Source organism: Canis aureus, chromosome 8 (assembly GCF_053574225.1).
Source record: "Canis aureus isolate CA01 chromosome 8, VMU_Caureus_v.1.0, whole genome shotgun sequence".
NCBI classification, from domain to species: domain Eukaryota; kingdom Metazoa; phylum Chordata; class Mammalia; order Carnivora; family Canidae; genus Canis; species Canis aureus.
The window spans coordinates 53087413-53105267 of NC_135618.1; the positions used below are offsets into that span (position 1 = coordinate 53087413).

Consider the following 17855-nt stretch of genomic DNA (forward strand, 5'->3'; position numbering starts at 1 on the left):
ATGGCTTCTATATCTTCACAAATCCTTCCTTCTTGATACAATGAACCTAGTATTTACAGGTTTCCATCCAGCCAACACTGCTCTTTTTGGACCAAGCGGCACAGACAGGACCCAGAACTTGATGTGGACAGCTGTGGCCACAACCCCTTCAGGCTGACCAAGAAACCTGCCTGTGGTTCATGATCTTCAGAAAGAACTGAAGTTTTTCTGAAGTTCCCATCAAGGAGACTGAAAAAGCTATTTAACCACAATGCAAAAGAACCCAATAGGATGGAAGACACCACCAGCAGCTTCTGGGCACCTGGGCAGCTCAGGCAGCTAAGTCTTGGTTTGGATCAAGTCATGATCCCATGGTTCTGACACTGAGGCCCTCTTTGTGTTCCCTGCACATTGTGTTTGGGATTCTCTATCTCCTTCCCCCTCTGCCCTTCCACCAGCACCTGTGCCCTTTCTCTCTCTCTCTCTCTCTCTCTCTCTCATATAAAAAAAATCTTAAAAAAAAGGAAGACACCACTGATGTGCCATGTTTACTCACATTTGTGTTTGGGCAACCAGGATACAGGAATAAGAAGAACCAGAAAAGCAGACTCTGCACCTCCATGTCCTAGTGCTTTCAGGGGGCACTGGGACACCAGGGAGGAGGTGGAGATAGGCAGGAGCAGGTTGGGGTGGGATGAGTGTGGAGGAGTGGGAAAGGGGACAAGGTGGTAATTAGGGGTGGGGGAGGATGCGAGCAAAGGGTAAGACTGGGGAAGCTGTTTGTCAGGAGAAGAAGGTAGCAGGGACAGTGCCAGGGTTAGATTAAGTCCTGGAGGGGAGGAAGGAGGGTTCAGAAAGGATAGTAGTTCAGCAGGTCAGTAATTCACTAGGTCAGCAGGACACAAGGAGCAGGTTAAATGGACTCTCAGGAGCAGTTGAAGTGGAGGAGGATCCCTCTTCCTCCAAGCCTTCTCCTGAGTGAATGTTGCCATAGCAACCCAGAACTTTATAATCTCTCCACCAATCAGCTGCCGTTGCCCCCAGTAGATCAACATGGATACCACAGGTGAACCAATTTTTAAAAAGCCCCTTCCTACCTGCTGCTCCACAACAAAGTACAGTTACCTCCCTAGTTTCTCTAATGGAACACAGACTTGAATGGTGAAGTAAGTTGTCCAATGTCACAAACTACCCTTGGTTTCAGCCTCGCCATTGAACCTGTTTCATTCTAACAGGTTGTTTTCTGGCACATGGAAAGTCAATGAGATGTTCATAGGATTCTTTTCTGATCGAAGTTGAAGACCACCTCCTCCATGTCCTATTGTATGAGTGCCTCACCTTATAAGTTTTCTGGTTAATTACTACAACTCACTCTAATGTGTTATACGTTTAAACAAGATCACATTTCTCATATTTTGAAATACTTTTTAAAATGTCAAATTGGAGATACTCTGAACTAGAAATTGCAATATCTAGTTTCCAAGAGTGCTAAGAACAGCTGAAAGAATGTGAAAAATGGCCTCTGCTTCCCTATATCCAGATTTCTGAATCACTCACTCACTCCACAAATACTGACGGAAAGCCCAGACTCTTCTAAGCAAAGTACATCATAGTTAGTGATCCAGAACACACAGCCCAGCCTCATGGGGGTTAGGAATAACGGAGCAAAAATATTTAGTCTAATAGCAATACAGCAAAAATATAGCCACAAACTGGAATAAGTGCTATGAAGGGAGGGACCTGGCTAAGATTGTGAAGATATATTGTAGAAGGAAATTGCCTATTTGAGGGGATTAAGGATATCTTCCCTAAAAAATCCCTACTTGCCCTGATGTCTGAAGGATGAATGGGACATCAGCAGGTGAGGGGGGCATCGATGTCACACAAAAGGAACACTCAGAAGGTCATGCATACACTGCAGAGAGTCCAGGGCTAGGATGCCAGGAGTCATTAGACAGGTGGGCTTGGTCCACACCTTCCAGGTTATTTAGAGCCAATATGATAATTGTCACCCAACATCCATTCTCCCTTCTCAGTCACAGATAAAAATCTGACTCTAGGAGAAGCTGCACAACTTGCCATGATCACAGATTCATTCTGAGTTGGATTTTTTAACTGAGATATTTGCACACCCTGGGATAATTCATTGAGCACTTTTATGTAGATATGTTATACTTTAATTAAAAATTTCTTAGAAAAGAAAGAACGTAAAGACTGCTAACTCTGGGAAACGAACTAGGGGTGGTAGAAGGGGAGGAGGGCGGGGGATGGGAGCGAATGGGTGACGGGCACTGGGGGTTATTCTGTATGTTAGTAAATTGAACACCAATAAAAAATAAATTAAAAAAAAGAAAAAAAGAGACATGTGCCCACAGTGAAATATACCATTTTAGGTGTGTAATAGGAGGATTATATTCATAAGGGTGCACAACCATCATTGCTGGAAACATTTACTTTTAGCACCATGTTGGCCTATCCTCATTTTTAGAGAAATTATGTAAAAATTATATTTTTAATTGAGTTTATAAAATACACAATTTAAATGCATACATATTTTAAAACAGCTCAATGAGATATTAACATGGGCATTTGTCTGTGGGAATGACTTACCACCTCAAGATGCTAAGGACATCTCCAGGTGCCTAGCTGGCTTCCCTCTGCTATTTGGTATGCCCCCCAGAATATCCATTAACCATTCTTAAAGCTCCTTAGTAGGAAACAGAAAGGCAATAACTTAGAATGTCCAGATGCTGATCCCACATGTTATACAGCAAAGAGGGCTGACCAGAACCTCCCTTGTTCCCTAGAACAGGTTTTCTCCTCAAAGGTGAGCAGAAAAGTCCTAAGAGGCCTCATCCATCTTGGAAGTGATGGCAGCAGCACATGTCATGGCCCCAGTGGTGTGGGGGCTAGAAGACTTCATCATGGCCCTAAAGAACTCAGCTGGTTCAGACTGAACTGTGGGGAAGGGATCTTCGGGATTCTCATTACCCCTGGCCTCCATGGGTAGGATGACACTGAGGGTACTCCCACCAGACAATAGCACAATGATGTTTCTAATGAACTTGCCACTTGTATCACTGATCACTGTGATGGCTTTGTCATGTGTCAGCACAGCATCAGACACATTTCCTAATCTACATGTAACCTCCACATAAAGGCAATGACCAAGTCTTGCTTCCCCCGGGATCCAACTGTCCCTTGTACAACTGAAAACATACTAGAAAGGTTTGTCCTTGGGTGATGTTTTAAGTATCCTCCCTGCTTCACTCAGGTGGCTATTCCTCATGCTCTTTGCAACAGTCTCGATGCTGGCCTCTGCTGTCGATGCTCTATGAGACACATGATTTCAAGATGTTAAAAAAGCTGATGCTGGAAAGCATTACAATCACTCATAAAATGACAAAGGAGGACATCAGATAGTTAGACGAGGAACATTTGAGGAAGGGAAAATGAACAGGAGGCGTGAAGTGACAGACCCTTCAAGAAAGAAGGATAATGACAAGAATCAGCATCTTGGGAACATTGTTGAAGCCCTCAAATATTTTTCTTTAAAAGAGAACCATTTTTATGACGGTGCTGTGCACTTAGGAATGGATTTTAAAACATGACCATATTTGACATATAATTTTCTCGGGGAGTTTACATCCAAACTCCCCTCCACCAACTCTTGACTCAGTTTGTGTTTCTGCCAGGAATAAGCACAGAGTTGCAACTACAGCCTCAATGTTATTAAACACAAGGTAAGCATAAGTACATCAGATGATTACAAGGCAAATTCTCAAAGGAGTTTTGCTTTCCTCTTTCAAATCACAGTATTAAGTTTTGGACTCCAATGTTTCAAATCAAACATTAAAAGCAAAAACAAACAAGAAATCATCTTCATCCCAAGAATGAAAAGAGAAGCCACAGACTTGGAGAAAATCTTTGTAAAGGACACATCTGTAAAGGTCTGCATGAAGCAACCTGGGAAGATGACAGAGTAGCAGGGTCCTAAGCTCACCTCCCTCTCATGGATGCACATGGAAAACAGTCACTTCAGTGCAACCACAGACTGGTAGGGCAGACTTTCCACACTTAATCCTTCAGAGGAGGCTACAGTGAAAAGCGTCGAGGGGAGAGATGCAGTCTGGTTCCGAACTCCCAGGGAGACCAAACACAAACAAGAAGGACACCACAAACACAGAGAAGAGAAAGAAACAGATCCCACTCCAGGCACCCCAGATGCTGGGAACCTGCACCAGGAAGATGACTCCCTGTAATGCTGGGTGTTGAAACCATGGGTCTAGGGCCTAAATTCATGAGTTGAGGCAGCCCAGGTGGCTCGGTGTTTTTGCACTGCCTTCGGCCCGGGGCGTGATCCTGGAGACCTGGGATCGAGTCCCTCTTCGGGCTCCCTGCATGGAGCCTGCTTCTCCCTCTGCCTGTGTCTCTGCCTCTCTCTCTCTCTCTATCTCTCTTGCATGAATAAATAAATAAAATATTTTTTTAATTCCATGAGTTGATATAATCAGCAGGCCTTAACTCCAAGTACTTTTAAAATCAGAGGGCTTAGCTCTTGGAGAGCTAGAGAGCCACAGGAAACTAGGTCTCCTCCCTTAAGGAGCCACATAACAAACATACAGGCCTCGATACAGCATAGAAGTAGCACTTTGGAAAGCACTTGGGGGATACTGGAAGAAGATTTACGTATTAATCTCAGAACATGCCCAGCAGGAGCAAGAGTCTCTTGCAGACTTCTCCAAGAATAGAAGAACTGGAGGGTGCTGTTTCTCTGCCCTCCCAAGCCCAGATATCCAGGCACTTGCTGGAACCACCATGAACACTCTTCACCTACCTTCCTACCACCCCAAGCTCTGCCCTACATTCTCCTGGGGACTGCAGCTTCCAATCCCACCCCACTCAACAAAAGTCCTTTCAAAGCTGCTCCCATCATGTCTCTTTCTGCAAGTAGTTCTGATAGCCTGTCCTACCATGGGGAGAGGGAGAGATAACCACATATGCCAGCAGTGGGATAGGGGCAGACATCTAATCTGAATGCCAGCCTTGTCCACTAACAAAAATCTCACAGGGCCTACACGAGGAGAAAGCCCTGTATTTGGGCTGCAACCACAGCACCAGACTAGTGGCAGACATCTGGTCTGATTTCAGGCCCTGCTGACTAATGAAAGCCTCTCAGGGTGGTGAGGGGTACTCTGCAGTTAGGGGTGGCCATAGTCCCAGAAATGGACTCAGAGCAAGCATCTGGTCAACACTACAAGCCCAAGGCAGTGCCAGACTGGCCCTTTCACAGCACAGGGACCAAACCCTGTATCTGGCTGGCCAGGAAAGCCAATGACGCTCAGTCACAACCACACGTTGCATGCACGACATACAGGAAACACCCTGGAAGTGCATAGTTTAGGTGAAAAAGGGACATTACAGTATAGTGCACTATAGGACCTCTTATTCATAAACCCACTGCTTTCAAGGTCAAGAGATATCACTGACTGTCGTAATACACAGAAAGAAACACAGAGAATTAGACAAAATGAGGAGACAGGATCATAGGTCCCAAATGAAAGAACAGGACACAATAAAAGCAACAGAGCTAAATGTAACAGAGATAAGCATTATGCCTTGCACAGAACTCAAACTCATGGTCATAAATATACTAACCAGACTTGAGAAGAGAGTGGAAGATCTCAACAACACCTTCAACAATGAGACAGTCAACAAAACTAAAAGACAACCTACAGAATGGAAGAAGATATTTGTAAATGACATATCAGATAAAGGGTTAGTATCCCAGATCTATAAAGAACTTATTAAACTCAACAGCAAAGAAACAAACAATCCAATCATGAAATGGGAAAAAGACATGAACAGAAATCTCACAGAGGAAGACATAGACATGGCCAACAAGCACATGAGAAAATGCTCCGCATAACTGGCCATCAGGGAAATACAAAACAAAACCACAATGAGATACCTCCTCACACCAGAGAGAATGATAAAAATTAACAAGACAGGAAACAACAAATGTTGGAGAGGATGTGGAGAAAGGGGAACCCTGTTGCACTGTTGGTGGGAATGTGAACTGGTGCAGCCACTCTGGAAAACTGTGTGGAGGCACCTCAAAGAGTTAAAAATAGAGCTACCCTATGACTCAGCAATTTCACTGTTGGGGATTTACCCCAAAGATACAATGCAGTGAAAAGCCAAAACAGCTGCAACCCGATGTTTATCGGGCAGCAATGTCCACAATAGCCAAACTCTGGAAGGAGCCTTGGTGTCCATCAAAATATATATAGATATGTATATTTATATTCACCACATCTTCCTTATCTATATATGCATGTGTGTGTGTGTGTGTGTGTATATATATATATATATATATATATTATATATAATGGAATACTACTCAGCTATTAGAAATGATGAATACTCACCATTTGCTTCAAAGTAGAGGGAACTGGAGGGTATTATGTTGAGTGAAGTAAGTCATTCAGAGAAGGACAATCATTATATGGTTTCACCCATACTGGGAATATAAAAAATAGTGAACAGAATTATAAGGGAAAGGAGAGAAAATGAGTGGGAAAAATTAGAGAGGGTGACAAAACACAAGAGACTCCTAAGTCTGGGAAACGAACAAGGAGTAATGGAAGGGGAGGTGGGCGGAGGGATGGGGTGACTGGATGATGGGCACTGAGGGAGACACTTGACAGAAGCAGCACTGGGTGTTATTCTATATGTTGGCAAATCGAACTCTTATTTATTTATTTATTTGAAAAACAAAATGGTGGAGAGTAGATCAGCTACCTAATCTCTACAAATGGTCAAGTTGGGTCCAGGAAGCCTCCTGTAAAGGTGGAGAATATGATCAATGAGTTAGCAGTCATCAGTGACTGGGAGAAGAAGAGTTCATTGAGAAGTTTTTAAGGAGAGCTGATTCAGCATAAAATGAGTTCAGTTTGAGAAATAGAGTAAAATAAAAATAAAGTTATTTTTGGCTTGAAAAAAACGAGACAGAAAACTTAAAAAAGGACCAATTCGAGATGAAAAACTCAATAACTGAAATTAAAAATATAAATGAGGGAATCAGCAATTCATCGTAGGAAGCAGAAGAACAGGTCAGTGAGCTAGAAGACAGAGAAATGTAAAGCAACCAAGCTGAACAACAAAAAGAAAGAGAAAAATCCAAAATCAGAATAGGTTAAGGGAACTCAGCAACATTATCGATCATAAGGACATTCACATTATAAGGATCCCAGAAGGAAAAGAGACAGAGAAAAGGGGCAAAAAATTTATTTGAAAAAAATAACACCTGAATTTCCTCCTATTTGGGGGAGGAAACAAATATCCAGATTAAGGAGGCAAAGAAAGGCCCTCCCAAAATCAAGCCAAGGAGGTCCATACTAAGACTCATAATAATTAAAATGACCAAAAGTAGTAATAAAGAGAGAACTGTGTGTTGTACTATGTGTTGACAAGTCGAACTCCAATAAAAAAATATACAAAAAACATAAAAATTAAAAATAAAAGCAATAAGACAGAAGAAAACAGTTACACACAAGAAAACCCCATAAAGCTATCAACTGTATTCTGGAGGCCTGAAGGGAGTGGCATGATCTTTCAAAGTTCTGAAAGAAAAAACCTCCAGTCATGAATTTCCTACCCAGCAAGACTATCTCTTAGAATATAGGAGAGATGGTTTCTAGACAAACAAAACTTAAGGATTTCAGTACCTCTAAAACAGCCTTTCAACAGATGATAAAGGAAACTCTCTGAGTGGAAAGAAAAGGCCATAATCAGGAATAAGAACATTAGGAAGAGAAAAAACTTCACAGGGAAATAGAAACATAATAAAAGTAGTAGATTAATCACTTATAAAACCAGTAGGAAGGTTAAAACAGAAAAATAGTAAAATCATGTTTCTCCCTCTACCTATGTTTCTGCCTCTCTCTGTGTCTCTCATGAATAAATAAAGAAAATATTTTTTAAAAATGAGGGGGGGGATGGCTGAGTGTCTCAGCAGTTGAGTGTCTGCTTTTGACTCAAGGCATGGTCCCAGAGTCCCAGGATGGAGTCTTATATCAGGCTGCCTCGAGGAGTTTGCTTCTCCCTCTGCCTCTCTATGTGTCTCTCATTAATAAATAAAATATTTTTTAAAAAATAAAAGAAAAATAGTAAAATCAACTATATCTACAAACATTGATCTTCAGATTCACAAAATGAAAGGATGTAAAGTACAACATTATATACAGATGTAGTAAAAATTAGTGCTTTTACAATGTGCTGAAAGATAATGAACCATCAACTAACTATATACAGCTTTAGGTACAGATGTTATATATCAATCTAAGGGCAACCACAAATCAAAAACCTTCTATAAATATGCAAATAATAAAGAAGAGAATTCAAACATCACTAAAAAAGGCCTCAAAACACAAGAAGCAAGAGAAGAAAGGAACAGAGAACTACAAAAATAATGGCAAAACAAGTAACAGAATGGCAATAAGTACACACTTACAAATAATTACCTTGAAAGTTAACTGAATAAATGCCCCAGTCAAAAGACATGGGTGATGGAATGAATAAGAAAGTAAGATTCACCGATATATTGCCTACAAGAGTGTCATTTCAGACCTAAAGTCACAGGCAGATTGAAAGTGATGGAATGGAAACACCTTCCTCATGCAAATAGAAGTGAAAAGAAAGCTGGGGTAGCAATACTTAGACAAAACAGACTTTAAAACAAAGACTGCATAGAGAGACAAAGAATGACATTATATAATGAAGAAGGGACAATCCCACAAGAAGACAGAACAACTGTAAATATTTATGCACCCGAAAGGGGGCATCCAAATACAGAAAGCAACTATCAACAGACATAAAGGAAGAAATCAATAGTAATACAATAATAGTAGAGAATTTTCACACCCCACATGCATCAATGAATAAATCATCCAGACAGAAAATCAACAAGGAAACTGTGGCTTTGAATGACGCATTGGAAGAGATGGATCTAACAAATATACTCAGAATATTCTATCTGAAAAAAAAACAGAATACACAATTTTTTTCAAGTGCACATGGAATTTTCCCCAGAGGAGATCATGTTAGGATAGAAAATACGTCTCAATGAATTTAACAAGGCTGAAATCATATCATGCATCTTTTCTGATCACAATGGTATGAAACCAGAAATCAATCACAAAAAAAGAATCAGGAAAAAAGAAAGAATCAGGAAAAGAAGCTTTAAAAAATAGGCTCTTAAACAATGAACAGATCAACCAATCCAACAAAGAGAAAATAAAAGGAAACATGGAGACCAAGTAAAATGGAAATGCAAGAGTCCAAAGTCTTTGGAATGCAGCAAAAGCTAAGAAGGAAGATAACAGCAATCCTGGCCTACCTCAGGAATTAAGAAAAATTGCAGATACAGAACGTGACCTGAAGTCTAAAGGAGTTATAAAAGGAAGAATTAAGCCCAAAAACAGCGGAAGGAAGGAAATAATGAAAATTAGAACATAAAGAAAGGAAATAGAAACCAAAGCAAAAAAATAGAACAGATCATGAAACAGAGTTGCTGGTTTGAAAAGATAAACAAATTGGATAAACCTTTAGCCAGAGTCATCAAAAAGAGAGAGGATAAAAAGAAATAAAATCACAAATGTAAGAGGTGAAATAACAAACAACGCCATAAGAACACAAAGGATTATGAGAGAATATTATGAAAAATGATCTTCCAACAAAGTGGGCAATCTACAAGAAATGATCTATTCTTAAAAACATATAAACTTCTACAATGAAATGAAGAAGAAATAGAAAATTTGAACAGACCAACTACTAGCAATGAAATGGAATCAGTAATCATAAACCTCTCATCCAAAAGATGAGAACAAGATGGTTTCACAAATGGATTCCACCAAACAATTAAGGAACATTTAATACCTATTCTTCTCAAACTATTCCAAAATACAGAAGAGGAAGAAAAGCTTCCAAATTCATTCTACAAGGCCAGCATGACCCTGATGCTCAAATCAGATAAACATATGACAAAATAAGAAAACCATAGGCCGTATCTGTGATGCAAAAATTCTCAACAACAACAACAAAATTCTCAACAAGATTTTAGCTGAATCCAATGAGACATTAAAAAAAAAAAAACATTCACTCCCATCAAGTAGGATTTCTTCCAGCGATGCAAGTGTGGTTCAATATATACAAATCAATGTGACAGATCACAGTAACAAGAGAAAGTGTAACCACCATGCCAATAAATGGAGAAAAAGCATTTAACAAGGACAACATTCATTCATTATAAAAACACTCAACAAAGTATGAATAGAGAAAATATACCTCAACATAATACCTCAAAGTTCACATATGAAAAACCCACAGCTAACGTCACACTCGGTGAAAAACTGAGAGCTTTCACTCGAAGTTCAGGAGCAAGACAAGGATGTTCACTCTAACCACTTTTATTCAATGTAATACTATGAGTCCTAGTCATAATGATCACACAAGAAGAAGAAATAAGAAGCATGCATGTTGGTAATGAAAAAAAAAAAACTTTCACCATTTGCAGCTGACATGAGACTATACAGAAAAAAACATAAATATTCTACCAAAAAAACTACTAGAACTAATCAATAAATTCAGTAAAGTTTCAGGATATAAAATTAAAGTATAATAATTTGTTTCATTTGAACATGCTCCTAAAGAAGTTGTAGAAGAAAATTAAGAAAAAATCTTAATGTGAGACAAGATTCCATCAAAATCCTAGAGGATAACACAGGCAACATCCTTTTTGAACTCGGCCATGGTAACTTCTTGCAAGATTCATCCATGAAGGCAAAAGAAACAAAAGCAAAAATGAACTATTGGGACTTCATCAAGATAAGAAGCTTTTGCAAAGCAAAAGATACCATCAACAAAACTCAAAGACAACCTACAGAATGGGAGAAGATATTTGCAAATGACCTATCAGATAAAGGGCTAGTTTCCAAGATCTATAAGAAACTTATAAACTCAACAGCAAAGAAACAAACAATCCAGTCATGAAATGGGCAAAATATATGAACAGAAATCTCACAGCGGAAGCCATAGACATGGCCAACAAGCACATGAGAAAATACTCTGCATCACTTGCCATCAAGGAAATACAAATCAAAACCACAATGAGATACCACCTCGCACCAGTGAGAATGGGGAAAATTAACAAGGCAGGAAACCACAGATTTTGGAGAGGATGTGGAGAAAAGGGAACCCTCTTACACCGTTGGTGGGAATGTGAACTGGTGCAGCCACTCTGGAAAACTGTGGAGGTTCCTCAAAGAGTTAAAAATAGACCTGCCCTATGACCCAGCAATTGCTCTGCTGGGGATTTACCCCAAATATACAGATGCAATGAGATGCCGGGACACCTGCACCCCGATGTTTCTAGCAGCAATGTCCACAATAGCCAAACTGTGGAAGGAGCCTCGGTGTCCATGGAAAGATGAATGGATAAAGAAGATGTGGTTTATGTATACAATGGAATATTACTCAGCCATTAGAAATGACAAATACCTACCATTTCCTTCGACATGGATGGAACTGGAGGGTATTATGCTGAGTGAAATAAGTCAATCGAAGAAGGACAAACATTATACGGTCTCATTCATTTGGGGAATATAAAAAATAGTGAAAGGGAATAAAGGGGAAAGGAGAAAAAAAATGAGTGGGAAATATCAGAAAGGGAGACAGAACAAGAGAGACTCCTAACTCTGGGAAATGAAATTCTGGGAAATGGGTGGTGGAAGGGGAGGAAATGAACTAGGGGTGGTGGAAGGGGTGGAAATGAACAGGGGTGGGGGTGAATGGGCGACGGGCACTGAGGTGGGCACTGACGGGATGAGCACTGGGTGTTTTTCTATATGTTGGCAAATTGAACACCAATATAACATAAATTTATAATAAAAAAATAAAACTAAAAAAAAAAAAAAGAAAACAGTCCTGTTTTCAGTTGCACCAAAAGGTTTAAAATACCTACCAATAAACTTAACCAAAGAGCTGAAACACCTGTACTCTGCAAATTATCAAACAATTATTGAATACTACATCTAAAACTAATGATGTACTACTATCTGTTGACTAACTGAATTTATTTTATTTTTTTAATTTATTTTTTATTGGTGTTCAATTTACTAACATACAGAGAATAATCCCCAGTGCCCGTCACCCATTCACTCCCACCCCCCACCCTTCTCCCCTTCTACCACCCCTAGTTCGTTTCCCAGAGTTAGCAGTCTTTACGTTCTGTCTCCCTTTCTGATATTTCCCACACATTTCTTCTCCTTTCCCTTATATTCCCTTTCACTATTATTTATATTCCCCAAATGAATGAGAACATATAATGTTTGTCCTTCTCCGACTGACTTACTTCACTCAGCATAATACCCTCCAGTTCCATCCACGTTGAAGCAAATGGTGGGTATTTGTCATTTCTAATAGCTGAATTTTAAATAAAAAAAAAACCTAACCTGCTGATGAAAGAAATTGAAGATGGTAAACACATCCATGAGCAAATTCCACTGGGAGAACCAATATTAAAAAGTCCATACAACCTAAAGGAACCTACAGACTTAGTGCAATTCCTATTGAAGTACCAATAGCAGTTTTTCACTCAACTAGAACAAAGAATCCTAAAATTTGTATGGAACACAGAAGAGCTTGAATAGCCAAAGCAACCTTGAAAAAGAATAAAACTAGAGGTATCACAATTCCAAATTTCAAGATATACTACAAAGCTGTAGTAATCAAAACAATATGGTCTGGTCCAAAAATGAACACAAAGATCAATGAAACAGAATATAGAGTCCAGAAATAACTCCATTCTTTTATGGTCAATTCATCCATGACAACGGAAACAAGAACATACAATGGGGAAAAGACTTGTCTCTTCAACAAATGGTGATGGAAAAACTGGGAAGTCACACACAAAACAATGAAACTGGACCACTGCCTTAAACCATGCACAAAAATAGACTCAAAATGGGTGAAAAGCCTAAATGTGAGACCTGAAACCATAAAATTCCTAAAAGAATACACGCAATATTTTTTTTGACATCAGCCATGGAAATATTTTTCTAGATGGGCTCCTCTGGAAAGGGACACACAAGCAAAATTAATACACTGAGATTACAATTAAATATAAACTCTTGTTCAGTGAAGGAAACTATCAACAAAATAAAAAGACCACATACTAAATGAGAGGAGATGTTAGCAAATGATGTGTCTGAAAAGAAGTTAATATTCAAAATATAAAAAGAATTTACACAATGCCACAACCAAAAAAATTCCAAGTGATCCAACTGAAAAATAAGCAGAGGACATGAATAGATATTTCTCTAAAAAAGAAATACAGGGGCACCTGGGTGGCTCAGTGGTTGAGCGTCTGCTTTCAGCTCAGGTTGTGATCCTGGGGTCCTGGGATCGAGTCCCCCATCTGGCTCCCAGTGGGAGCTTGCTTCTCTCTCTGCCTATGTCTCTGCCTTTCTCTGTGTGTCTCTCATGAATAAATAAAATATTTTTTAAAAAAATAAATAAAAATTTAAAAATACAGATGAGCAGCAGTTACATGAAAAGATACTACTATCACTATCATGGGGGAAATTCAAATCAAAATAATGAGATATCATGTCATAAGGGGTAGAAGAAGAAACACAGAAATAAGTGTTGTTGAGGATTGGAGGAAAAGGTACCCTCATGCACTGTTGGTGGGAATGCAAACTGGTGCAGCCACTGTAGAAAACGGGATGTGAGTTCCTCACAAAAGTTATAAATACCATAGGATCCAGTAATTCCATGACTGGGCATGTACCCAAAGTAAGTGAAAACATTAATTTGAGAAGAGAGCTGCACCCCTACATCAACTTCAGCATTATTTACCACAGCCAAGATATAGAAGCAACTCAAATGTCCATCCATACATTAATGGACAAAGAAGATGTAGTATATATTCCGTAGAATATTAATCAGACATTTAAAAAAGAACAAGATCTTGCCATTTGCAACAATGTGAATGGATCTAGAAGATATGTGGCTAAGTGAAAGAAGTTAGTTACAGAAAGACAAATACCATATGATTTCACCCATATCTGGAATTTAATAAAGAAAAAAATGAATCAAGACAGACTCAAATAGAAAGAACAAACTGGTGGTTGACAGAGGAGAGGTGGGGGTAGAGGAATGGATAAAAAAAGGTGAAGAGGATTAAGAGAACTCTTATGGTGATGAGCACAGAGTCACATATACAATGGTTAAATCATTATATTCACACCTGACACTAACACTGTTACTTACACACAAATAAAAAATTTAAAGAAGAATAGCAGTAAGACAACAGATTTACTGATTTTGTTATCTTGGAATGAAAAAGTGATACATTAAGTTTCTGAAAACATTAATAAATTGGGAAAATGGGTATATTATCATAAAATTGCTTATATCCAGATATATAATTGAGTAACTCTGGCAAGTCTGTGCAGTATAAGCCATTATTTCTACCCCCAGAATTATAAAGCCCCCTCGTATCTTCTTCAGCAAATTACCTTAATTCCGTACATAAAAATTCTCCAATTATGAATTCAAATGTGTAAACCTTAAAATTGTATATAAAGGAAATATACCTCTTTTCAAATTCAATTAACTCGGGGCATAGTCTCATATCTAAAATATACCTATATTCAATATATATATATATATATATATACCTATATTTACTACATACATACAAATAAAATACCAAATGAAATACACTATGATGAAATGAAATCATACTGATACAGATGCATTTCTTTTTTATATGACTTGTTAATGTGGGAAGATATTTTCAACTGTGTGGGAAAAGTTAATAATAACCTACCACAACAAATCCTGAAGTTATAGAAAGCTGCACCCTCCTTAGAAAGCCAATCTTCTTTGTTACAACCTGTCACAGAATGGAGCCTTCACAGTATGTGTGATGAACGTAAATTTTAGGAATTTATATGAATATAATACGGGAATTAGAGAATAAGCAAAAGAGAAAAGTGAAGAATTTGGAAATATATGAATTGGTAAATGCAAGTATCATTTTAACATACTAAAAAATACCATTATATGTTTTTCTTCTGAAACAGATTAAAAATTCTACTTAGTACAATATTATCCATATTAGAAGTTGTCTTGATAGTTTCTTTTTTTAAGATTTAATTTCTTATTTTAGAGAGAGATACAGAGAGAGCCCAACCCAGGACAGAGGCAGAAGGATGGAGTGGGAAGACAGAGAAGCAGACTCTCCACTGAGTGGGGAGCCTGATGTGGGGCTCAGTCCTACAACCCTGAGATCATGCTATGAGCTGAAATCAAGAGTTGGATGCTTAACTCACTGAGCATCCCAGGTAGCCTCCTACCCAGGGTTTTGAGGACAAGTTTTCTCCTAGATTTCAAGCTCCACACCCTGTGTCTGAGTTCTCCAAGCTTTACTTGGAATCTATTTAAGGTCTCTTTTTTTAAATCACCTCTAAGTTGGTCCATTAGCCTTCAGGTCTGATTTGCATTCTTCCTGAAGGAACTTTGTTAGCCTTTGATCTAATTCCTGTTTGAAATGAGACTGCTCCTAATGGAACAGGGCTAGCCTTTATTTAGTCTGAGATTTTTAAATTAATTAAATTATTAATTATTAAATTAATAATAAATTAAATTAATAAAATAAAAATAAATAAAATAATTATTAATTATTAAATTAATAATAAATTAAATTAAATAAATAAAATAATTAAATTATTTAGTCTGAGACTTTTAAAAGCAGACCTTCCCAGTTGGGACCGTGCCAGTTGGAATTCTGTAGGCTTTGGCCCTATTCCCTTTTGCACCTGCACTCTTCCCATTGGAACTGTGCCTGTTGGAACTGCCCTAACCTCCAGTCTCTGATCTGTTTGGGACTGGAATGTTCTCTCTGAAACTGAGCTGGCTTTTGGTCAGATACTTTTGGAAACAGGCTGTCCCTGAAACACTTCTAAGAAATGAGATCATGGTCTTCAAAATGCTCTGAGGGCACCTTGCCCCTGGGACTCTGGATGGTTTTATGCTTAAAAACACTGGTACGCATATACAATGGAATATTACTCAGCCATCAAAAAATGAAATCTTACCATTTGCAATGACATGGATGGAACTAGGATGTATTATGCTAAGTTAAATAAGGTAATCATAGAATTACCCTATGATTTCACTCATATGTGGAATTTAAGAAAACAAAACACAGGATCATAGGGGAAGGGAGGGAAAAATAAAACAAGATGAAATCAGAGAGATAGAAATCATAAGAGACTCTTAAGTGTAAGAGACAAACTGAGGGTTGCTGGAGGGCAGGCGGGTGAGGGGATGGGGTAACTGGGTGATGGGCAATAAGGAGGGCACGTGATATAATGAGCACTGGGTGTTATATGCAAGTGATGAATCAATGAACTCTACCTCTGAAACTAATAGTACACTACATGTTCATGAATTGAACTGAAATAAAGTAAAATTACACTGAAAAATAGAAAATTAAATGAAAAAATTAAATAAATAAATAAATAAATAAATGCAAACTATGGTCCATCTGCATGCACATTTATAAATAAGTGGACTGACTTAACCAGAAATAATTTTAGAACTTCAATGGCCATGATGGGGAACTTCCTATCATTCCAACCTTAATTTTCTCAAAGCTGAATTGGGCAAGCATGGTTTTAAAATTGACAAACCTAAACGCGGTACCTACTTCAATTAGTATTTTGAAGCTTCCAAATGCTATCAAGAATTAAAAACTGCATTTCTCCAAATACAATTTATAAACTAAATGAGGCAAGCTTATAATTAAAAGGACAAAAAAGGGTTCCGAGTCTTCTTTCCCACCTTCTTTGTCTACAGAAGGAAGGCAACTACCTAGTGCTCAGGACACACCTCTGGCACCATCCGCCCCTGCTCTTTCTGTGCCCTCTCACCTCCTCTGCTCTCTCCCTCTCATCCTTTTACCAAACCTTCCTTTTCCTCTGAAGCTCCCTCGCTCCCTCCTCTCCTAAACCTAAGCCTTTGAAATTAAGGCTTCTGAGGATCTAAACAGACCCCATATTTCTGAGTTATTTTCTCTTTCCTTTTTTTTCTTAAGTACAGTTGACACATGATATTATGTTAGTTTCAGGTGTACAACTGATTTTGCAAGTTTATACATTATGCTCTGTTCACCACAAGTATAGCTACCGGTAGTCTATCCCTTTACATCACTATTACAACATCATTGACTGTATTCCTTACACTTTGCTTTTTATTCCTGTGACATACTCCATAACTGGAGGCCTGTTCTCCCTATCTCCCCTTTACCCATGTTGCCCACACATGACAGAAAATGCTCCGTGGGCTCTCCTTTGTTACAAAATGCAGATGATTGGCATCTCTGCTCCCCTCCTCATACCTCTTCACAGGAAGACTGCATCCATGTGTGAAATCTTCTGGCCTTACAAGAGACATAAAGTCTCCAAAGAAAAACTCTAGTTTGCTCAAATTCAGGTTAGATACATAGGTCACCTGATCTCAGAACAAGGGCGACATCTGGATCCAGGGAGACTCGAGGCATCCTCAATTTCCCACAACCTAAAACTAAGGACCAATGACCAGGCTTTCTTGGATTCCAGTTGGCTACTTTCAGACCTAGGGACCTGGTTTAGAGCCAACATATGCTTTGGGATTGTCATCTTGCTTTTGATTCTGTACTTGCTATCTCTGAATCCTTTGTAGAAAGGCTGTCCCTGATGAGGTGATGCTGGCTCACCGGCCTCAATCATAAGCAGATACAGATCTCATATGGGACACACGTGGGA

General features: G+C 38.8%; 1 protein-coding gene across 14 annotated transcripts in view; it reads right to left on the bottom strand.

The window, feature by feature from the left end:
- LOC144319091 (transport and Golgi organization protein 1 homolog) overlaps nucleotides 1-17855 on the bottom strand; it is a 48155-nt gene that overhangs the window by 27514 nt on the left and 2786 nt on the right. For 2 of the 14 annotated variants that reach the window (XM_077906839.1, XM_077906838.1), the window contains exon 1: nucleotides 536-957. The exons of 9 other annotated variants lie outside the window; for them this stretch is intronic. In XM_077906839.1, the coding sequence (XP_077762965.1) occupies nucleotides 536-601 (66 nt within the window). In that variant the 5' untranslated portion in view covers nucleotides 602-957. Of the gene's footprint in view, nucleotides 1-535; nucleotides 958-5637; nucleotides 5712-17855 lie in introns of those variants that run through there. 3 more of the 14 variants (XM_077906846.1, XM_077906843.1, XM_077906848.1) reach the window with 3 other exon arrangements.